Source organism: Mastomys coucha, unplaced genomic scaffold (assembly GCF_008632895.1).
Source record: "Mastomys coucha isolate ucsf_1 unplaced genomic scaffold, UCSF_Mcou_1 pScaffold12, whole genome shotgun sequence".
NCBI lineage: Eukaryota > Metazoa > Chordata > Mammalia > Rodentia > Muridae > Mastomys > Mastomys coucha.
In genome coordinates this window covers 8289048-8298883 of record NW_022196894.1, presented here as the reverse complement: position 1 = coordinate 8298883, position 9836 = coordinate 8289048, and the positions used below count along the sequence as shown (strand labels likewise).

Below are 9836 nucleotides of genomic sequence, written 5' to 3'. Positions count from 1 at the left end.
CCATCCATTGGACTGAGTACAGGGTCCCCAATGAAGGAGCTAGAGAAAGGACCCAAGGAGCTGAAGAAACCCCTTAGCACGAATAACAATATGAAATAACTAGTATCCTCAGAGTTCCCAGGGACTAAACTAGCAACCAAAGAGCACACATGGTGGGACTCATGGCTCCAGCAGCATATGTAGCAAAGGATGGCCTAGTGGGTCATCAATGGGAGGAGAGGCCCTTGGCTCTGTGAAGGTTCTGTGCCCCAGTGTAGGGGAATGCCAGGGACAGGAAGCAGGTGAGGGTATGTTGGTAAGCAGGGGGAGGGGGGAGGGAACAGGGTTTTTTCCTGTTTTTGTTTTTGTTTATTTTATTTTATTTTTTTTCTTTTTTTCGGAGGGGAAACTGGGAAAGGAGATATCATATGACATGTAAATAAAGAAAGTATCTAATAAAAAAATAAATAATTAAAAAAAATAATGGCAGTGACAGGCATGACCAACCAAGATGTCAATTTTTTCTATTTGTATATGCATGTGTGCACATTTGTGTGTGTGTGTATGTGTGTGTGTACGTGTGTAGCTTTGTGTGCACATGTGTGCATAGGGGTGTGGATTCCATAGTACAACCTTTGGTCCACCTTGATTTTTAGACAGGGTCTCTCACTGACCAGGAACTATCCAATAAACTAGTCTGATTAGCCAATGAGCTGTCTCCCTAGTGCTGGAATCACAGGTATATGTCACATTTCTATATAGGTGCTGGGGAGTTGCACTTGGGTCCTCATGTTCATATGGCAATAACTGAGCCAGCTCCCCAAGCCTCCTAAAACTTTTTTTTTATTTTGTAAATTATACACTTTTATATGTGCACATGCACATGTGGAAGCTAGAAAACCTCCTTCCACCTTACCATGAGTTCCAGAACTAAACTCAATGTGAAAAGCTTGTGCAGCAAACATGTTTACCCACTGGGCCTTACTGGTTTTGTTTGTTTGTTTGTTTGTTTGATTGGTTGTTTGATTGGTTTTTTGTTTTTTGTTTTGGTTTTTCGAGACAGGGTTTCTCTGTATAGCCCTGGCTGCCCTGGAACTCACTCTGTAGACCAGGCTGGCCTCGAACTCAGAAATCCACCTGCCTCTGCCTCCCAAGTACTGGGATTAAAGGCATGCGCCACCACTGCCCGGCTACTAACTTGTTTTGAAGAATATTACCTAAAGCCCACAGCCAAGCCTGCCTGCATCCAAATTGTCTCTGCCGCATTCACACAACATGGGTGATGTTAAGTGTTTCCTACTGGAAGGGAACAGCCCTCACTGACCAAGAGCACTAGCTCTCTGGCACTTTATAGGAAGCTATACTGCAAAATAAGGGGAAGAATGCCCTTGCTGAAGGGGAGGCTCATGGGTAGCTCCCACTTCCATTTCTCCTAACACTGCAGTTTTCCTGTGGTGAGTACAGTCTTCAAGGGCAGACAAATGTGACAGCAATGATCTGGCCCCTGGACGCATACCTTGTTTCCGATGGCCTTTTTGGGTGGGAAACTGTAGGCCCTTACTTGCGGGAAAGTACTCTGCAGCTGGTGGTGCAGCCCCCGGAACTCCGTGTACCTCCGATACACATTCCATTCATCATCTTTTATCCGAATGTAGACCTGCCGAAGATGGAGAGAGGAAGACAGGCTGAGTCCAAGCTCTTAATGTCACCCTTGTAAAGGTAGGTGGCACATCATTCTGTCTACACAGGGGCCACATCTGCTTCATTCACCACTAGGCATTGACAGGTGTCACAGAGGGCACCAGTGGGCACAGGAGGGACTCAGTGAGGCACATGACCCTTGAGCCCAGCTGCACAGTGTGACTGCACCGGCCTGAGTGACAGCAGAGCTGCAGCTCCCTGTCACACGTGCACTGCCCTTAAAAGCTGCCCTCTGGACACCAGTTCTTTAAGTTCCACAGGACTGGGGTCACACTGACCAGTGCACAGAGGAGGAGCTGAATTGGGGCAAAAGAGAGTGAGGCTGAGATCTTCTAGACTGCCCAAGGGCCTGGTAGGTAGAACAGAAAGTCAATACCCGGGTGGTATAAGCATATAACTATCTCAGCCAAGTTGGGACCCTGCCTGGAGTATGTGCAAGATGCTGCCATGTTTATGGGTTCATCGCCTTCCAGGACACATCTACTTGGCCAGGGAACCTGAGAAATGGGAGGCCTTTTTTTTTTTTTTTTTTTGGTTGGGATAGGTCTTCTTAAGTATATGCTGTTGGCCTGAACTTTGCTATATAGACCAGGTTAGCCTAAAACTTACAAAGATCCTCCTGCTCTGTCTGCCACTGCTCCAAGCTGATGTGTTTTAAAATATCATCCCACCTAAGAGTCACAGGGAGGGCAAAGTCTCTGTGTAATGGCTATTGTACTTCACACAGAGCAAGGGTCCCCATATTGTCAAGACCTCCTTACAGAGCCATGCAGACAAACCTCTCTACTGTGAGTGACAGTCTGCATTCTTCATAGCATACTTAGTGTACTTCCTATTCCCCTGCTCTTCCTGAGCTTTCTACAAGGATGCTTGGCATCTGTCCCTCCCCCTCCCTTCCAGGAAGCCACACTCAGTTGTACAGCTCCTGTGTTTCCACCCAGGACTTTGCAATCTGTATATCTAGTGCAGACCTCAGACGTGAGCTGCAGGCTGGGTGTGCATCCCTCATATTCTTCGAACATATGCCTAAATCTGAAGCCAGGTCCTATCCTGAAAGCTTGAGCTCTTTCTTCTGGGTTATTGATTCCTCTTCAAGAGTAAAGACAACACAAAACATCCCTGACGCCATTGTCTCTCGAATTTCATTGCCTGCACATTTCCAGGCCAGGCAGGCAGCAGTCTCAGGAGCAAGGGGCTTGATAGCAGGGCAGCGCTGACTCCTGCTGTTAGTAGCACGTCCAACTCCTGCCCTTGCTGGTATCCAGAGTGCCCTTTTGGTGCCCACTGTTACTATACCTGGAGGCCACTGACAGCCAGGGGAGCAGGGGAAGTGCCAAGGCCCCATCGGTCACCCATGACAGGCTCACCTCACTACCTCACACAGATGTGCATGAAGCTCTCAGCTCTGTGACTCCCACTCTAACAGAAATTAGCCTCGGTGAAGTCAGCTACAGACTTGACATCCCCTTACTGCACAAGTCCACCATCCTCAGAAAGGCCTACACAGCACAAGGAGGCAACAGTAAGCTGAGGGCTTGAGGTGTGGGCCTCAGCCCCTTGGTGAGCACAGTCTAGAACACACACTTTCATGAACTGGGCCTCAAGGAGATAAGAGGATCTGGGGCTCGACTAGTGAACAAACAACAAAATCTAAGATGAGACTGGAAGAGTCTTGCTCATTTCTACTGACTGTTACAAACTGTTACAACAACTATGCAAAGAGGATACAGGCCCCTCAGAAACTCAGGTAGAACTATGTATGAACTAGCTGAGGACATACCAGAAGGATGCAAAGCCAGCACACTACCAACATATATGTGTACCCTTGTTTATCAAGATACTATTTACCACAGCCAACTTCAGGAACCAAGCTAGATGCCCATCAACAGTTGAATGGATAACGAAATCATCACTATAAAAACTCAGTTTTGTTTAGCTGTAAGGAATAAAATTATGTCATTTGTGGAAATATGAATAGAACTGGAGATCATCATGTTAAATGAAATAAGTCAGACTCAGAAAGAAAAATGCTGTATGTTTTCTTTCACATAGGCATCTAGCTTTAAACATACTTACATGTGCCATGCACATGTGCATACATGCGTGTGTGTGCATGCACACACACACAGACATGCAGACACACACGCACAGGCACACATACACATATGCACACATCAGACATGAAACTAGAAGAGGGCCTATCTACAAAGAGTAGGGACCCAGCTGGACAATGGGAGGAAGGACAACATAGGGTGACACAAGTAAATGCTATCAAGCCGCATATATATTAAAGGTCAGGGTGAATGAAGAGATTCATTCTTAAATTCTAAAACCAAGAATACCTGCAGAGTGCCATGGGCTCCCTCATGCCTCTCACTTGTACCACACATCTACAAAACTGTGCACACTCCCTGTATTTCTTCTCTTCTTTCTTGAACTTCATATAAATGGGGTCATGCCTATATAATCCACCATGTCTGGGCCTTCTCAGATAATGTATGTGAGATGCATCCATGTTGCTACATGCCCTCTCAATAGTGCTTTGACATGGCTGCATAATATCCCACTATGGTAACATGCTACCAGTATTCACCTGCTCTGTAGGGATGAACATTTAAGGTATTTCCAGTTGGATGTGCTTGGGGTTCTGTCTCTTTGGGGTACACAGGTCTAAATGTAGGAGGCAAAGCTATGCTACTATGACGGCCAATCATGGTCAATCATGGTCAATATTGTCATGAGCTAGGCTCCCCTAGCAAGGCCTCCCACCTGAGCACAAATGATGGTGCTAAAGTGTCCTACATCTCCACCAGAGAGCAATGGTTACACATAACAGATAAAAGTAGAGATCAATGGGAAGACAGGGTCTGCATGATGTGTATTTGAGTAATGGCTGCACATAACAGATAAAAGTAGACATCAATGGGAAGACAGGGTCTGCATGATGTGTATTTGAGTAAGCCACAACTTTTTCCTGTCGAGGACATAGATGTCCAACTCAGACTGTGGACAGTGCTGGGGCTATGCCCACTCACACAAAGGTGCAGCTGGATCAGTCCTAAGAGGGAGGCCAGACACTGCGTCTGAACCCCAGTGCCACCTCTTGCAAGTTAGGTCACCTCTTCTGTTTGATAAATGAGAGTGATGCTGATGTGGGGAGAGCAGAGTGACTTCAGGATTTAGAATGGTGTCATCCAGTACCTGCATCAACACATCTGTCACAGTGGAATATGAGTGTCAGCTCTTCTTTCAGTGATACACACAGTAGGAAAGAGAATGAAGATCTGCAAGCTCATTTTGGCAGGCAGAAGTTCCAGGTCAAATGCCTGCCAAGCACAACACAAGCCTCATTAGCCCAAAGCATGAGGGATGTCAGGCAGGTTGGCAGAGACACGGGGCACAGAGCTATACACAGGAAACACCTGGGCCATCCTAGCTGACCCCAGTACACTCACTGTAACACAAAGAATGGGTCCCTCACCCTGAAACTCAGCTCCTTCCCCTGCAAAATGGGGTGGAAGCTAGCCTTACTGGGTGGTCCTGAGATGCCATGCCTAACAGGCACAGTGAGCAATGGCAGCTGCAGATATGGCAAGCCCTGTCACCTCCATCACCCACTGCCTTTGTGTACATGAACTTCCCTATTACAGAATTAGGGTAATTATAGCATGTGCAATCACGAAATTAAAGCAGGTAATTACCATGCCTAATTAATTGTCAAATGCTAGGCATACAAGAGAATACAAACAGAAAGTGTTGCTGTGGATAGGGCAGTGCCTGTGCCCTCTGCTTGCTCAAAGCTCAATGGCAGTACCAGAGGTCAGAACCTGACCCCCCTGGGTGGGTTTGCAAGCACTAAAATAAACCCAGGATGCACACTGGGCTCCGAGTCAGCCTGAGTGGGACACCCGCTGTGCTGGCTGCAGGCCAACAAGGCATTTATACAGCCCTGTAACAAACACACCCAGAGTCCCAAACCAGAGAGCTATTTCAGGAAGGGGACCTCATAGGGGATAACTTAATGGCTGCTGTAAAACTTGACAAGGAGCACACAGTAGAGTCTGGCCCACATGTGGCAACAGGATTCACAAATACAAACTGTGGGTTTGCAAGCAAAACACCATGCTGCCTCTGCTTGCTAGCAGTCACTAAACACCTCCCTTTTCACTCAACTTTTGCCCTATATGAAGTCCTGACCCCAGAAGCAAATGTTTAGTTCTGTATGATGTTGTTCTTTCCTCTCCTTGGTACTGGGGGTTTAACTTAGGGCCTCATACATGCTAAGCAAGTATGACATTGTGTCACACCCCAGCCATAACTTTCATAACTGACTCTGAAGTTCAGGTAGCCTTTAACTTGTAATCTTCCTGCCTCAGCTCCTCCCCAACTCCATCCCCAAGTATATGGGATGACAGGTCTAACACTACCAAGCCCAGAGCATGAAAAACAGGCCCAGAGAAACACAGGTCTTGTTTCTCTCAGAAAATGCAAGTCTGACTCTCACTTCCTGGAACTCGTGGACAATGACACATGGCTCCAGAGATTTTGCAGAAGAAGTTCTCTAAAGCTCAGTGATTTTCTTTGTCTTAAAGTAAAGCCATGAAACAAACAAGTAAGACTTGTAAGGACCATTACATGATACAAAGGGCAGGGGAGACCAAGGGCAGAACTTCTGATGAAGGAAGGGCTCAGAGCCACACACATTCACTCAGAGGAAAGCAGAGACAGCCTGGCAGTGACATGAGGACTGTTGAATGCAAGGAGTCAGATGACATTAGATACTCTTCAAAATGGCTTAAGGCTCCTAATCATTTATTTCCTTAATAGGCAATGAGTGAGACAATTTCTGATTTGGTTCACAGCCCATGTCAATGTATCCTCTCAACTTTCCTTTTAATGAAATGGCTTCACATGTTATTAACTGTAATGTCCTCGGTGCTAGAACAAAATGCCCAAGTTATAATAGGACCACACTGATGGAGTGATATTATCTCGGCCAAATGTTGCAGAAGATGAACAACTTAGCTGAAGACGAATGACTTTCTGGTTTACTGGGTTATGTAAGCAAGGGAAACACACTAGTTATTTACTGAGGACTGCCAGCGCCATCCCACAGGTCTGTGACAGACACACAGAGGAGGCCTGGGAAGTGGAATGGGTCAGCACAGTCTCTGAGGGGGAGAAGTGCAGTGCCCAGGTCTACACATTGTACTCCAAACAGACACTCAGCACCATCTGAGTGCCTCCTCAGAATGGCATGACCAATGGTTCTCAAAGAGTGGTCTTCCTGCTGGCTAGCTGGCTCACCTTTGGAGGTGACCAGATTTAAAAACACTGTGTTTCAGACATGCGCCCTACCTTCTAGACCCTATGTGCATCAGGTCTCTTACTAGTCACAATTAGGCATTACTAGCTCAGAGACAGCCTAGTGGCTTTTTTAATCCCCCCTGTAGGTAGGCACTGGGGATCTAGAAAGGATAAAGCCAGACTTCATCCCTGGCCTCTGAAAATTAGTTGGCCTGCCTAAAAGGGTGCAAAGAACCTTGATGGATTCAAATGGAGAAAGAGCTGGAGGGGAGGGACATGGTATCTCCAGCTAGGTGAGGAATACAGAAGCAGGAAATCAGCTCAAATGGAGAAAGAGCTGGAGGGGAGGGACATGGTATCTCCAGCTAGGTGAGGGGAGGGACATGGTATCTCCAGCTAGGTGAGGAGAGGGACATGGTATCTCCAGCTAGGTGAGGAATACGGAAGCAGGAAATCAGCTGAGGGGTGTTTTGCTTCGAACGAAGACCAGACTGAAAAAAGTCTAGGGGTAGTATTGAATGTCTGTGCATGGTGACTTGAGCTCAAGGCTAATGGTTGGTTGCAGAGGGGGAAAACAAAAGGCCAAAGAGATGACTCAGTGAGTAAAGTACTTGCTTCTTTAGTAAAAGGGCCTTAACTCAAGTCCAGAGCCCATGTAAAAAGGCATGGCGCTATTGTCAGCGACAAGCACCATCTTACAAAATGACCGACAGGGAGGGGGAAGGCATCTGGCATATACTCTCTAGGTCTTTTAGAAAATATGCTTTATCATATACACACAAATATAACAAAAAGGATGGAAAGTGTCAGAGATATCGGGGAAATGGGCACCATGCAGAAAGGAACATCCTGTAAATATTTCCATGGCAAAGCTGGAAGTATACAACATCACCCAGCATGCTGCTAGCAGTACTGTGAACAAACAAGGGCAAAGCCAATATACAATAATGTGTATTGAAAACAGCACTCTATGAAAAACTACCAGGTGAAGAAAACTTATTAAGGCACCTAGTTTAGCAGAAAGGCTGGCTGCTTTAGCCAGGGGATGCTCTCTAAGAGGATCCTAAGCTGCAGAAACCCATTCCTTGTGAATCCACAGCTTGATGGATATACAGAAAGACCCAAGGTATTGAAAAACAAAAACAAAAAAGCTAGGTATGGTGGTAAGATTCTATAGAATCTGCTTGAGGGTGGTGGAGAAAGGAGGCTGATATTATTGCCAAATTCTAAGTCACAGAGCTGCTGTCTGTGGTAGTTTGAATTAGAATGGTCAGATAGTCTCGTACATCTGAATGTTTGTTCCCTAGTGAGTGGAACTGTTTGCAATTATTTGAGAATGACAAGGAGGTGTAACCTTGTCAGAGTGGGTATGGACTTACTGGAGGAGGTGTGTCATTAGGCGGGCTTTGAGGTTTTAAAGGCCCAAATAAGACCCAGTCTCTCTTTCTGCATCTTGCCTGTGCTCAAGATGTGCTCTCAGCTTCTAGCCCCATGCTTGCCCTCATGTTCCTCACTATGATGATTATAGACTAACCCTCTGAAACAGTAAGCAAGTCCACCAAACACCTTCCTTTATAAGTTCCCTTGTTCCTGGTGTCTTCTCACAGCAATAGAAGACAGTGTCTTAAAAATTCAGGTAGATAGCTACTAAGGAATGACATCCCAGATTAACTTCTAGCCTCCAGCACATGCAGAGTCATGCCTGTGAACATGGACACAGAAGAGATCTTACCATTTGTGACAACGTGCAAGCAGAGAACACTAAGAGGCTGCCATGCTGGGGAGAGGTGAGGGAGCTCATGTGGAGACCACAGATAGGTAAGTTCTGAGAACCCCTGTGGCAGTGGCTACAGCTAATGTCTATTGTCTTCTAGAAACTTGGTAAGAGAGGTACCTTCATCCCCCAATACATACTAAATTTAGGTGCTGAGGAATGTATTAAGTCATTTATATTTAATTAAGTAGTGTTGCATCTTTGAATATACATATATATACTTTTTATTTATCAATCAATTATATTTAATGCAGAAGTTTTTAAAAATAAAAGCAATGACAAGCTGGATATGGTGGCACCTGTAGATGCTCAGAACTCTGGATCTCAATTTTGAAGCCAGCTTTGGATACAGAGACCCTGTCTCAACAAAAGAACAAGAGAGATGATAGGATGGGACTTAGCTTGGTGTCAGTAGATGGTGGGGTAGAGATTAGCTTGGTGTCAGTAGAGGATGGGGCAGGATTTAGCCTGGTGTCAGTAGAGGATGGGGCAGGATTTAGCCTGGTGTCAGTAGTGCTGAGAAGACAAGAGGCATAGCTGCCATATAAAAGTTTACAGACCGAAGTAAAGAGCTGGCCATGGTAATTCATGCCTGGAATCGTTATCATTTGGGAGCCAGAGGAAAGAAGTTATGATTTCCAGGCCAGACTATACTGCACAGTGAGTTCTATGTTAGCCTGGGCTACAGAATAAGACATTTTTGTTTTGTTTTGTTGAAATTAAGAGACTATTACAGAGCAGACTTTGGGCGCGAGTTCTGCAGCTAGTCCCAAAACACCCAGAGGAAGCTCCACTCCCAGGCACTCTGACACTCTCAGGATCAGAGGTGAGGAGGACACAACATCTGTCCCAATACCTGGAGTAACTGGGACCAGTCGGATCACACACACAGGAACTCCACCAGCAGAGTGGCTCAGGTTCCTTCTGGTCTCTCTGGGCTGGTGTTCTGAGCAGACCTTGGGCGCAGGCTCCACAGCCAGTGCCACAACACCCAGAGGAAGCTGCTGCACTCCCAGGTGATCTAACAAGCCCAGGATCACAGGATCCCAGAATCACAGGATCCCAGAGACAGCTT

General features: G+C 46.2%; 1 protein-coding gene across 1 annotated transcript in view; it reads right to left on the bottom strand.

The window, feature by feature from the left end:
- Window positions 1–9836, bottom strand: part of Snx29 (sorting nexin 29) — a 460893-nt gene that overhangs the window by 45632 nt on the left and 405425 nt on the right. Inside the window, exon 19 of the mRNA XM_031364585.1 lies at window positions 1496–1636. Within this exon, the coding sequence (XP_031220445.1) occupies window positions 1496–1636 (141 nt within the window). The remainder of the gene's footprint in view (window positions 1–1495; window positions 1637–9836) is intronic.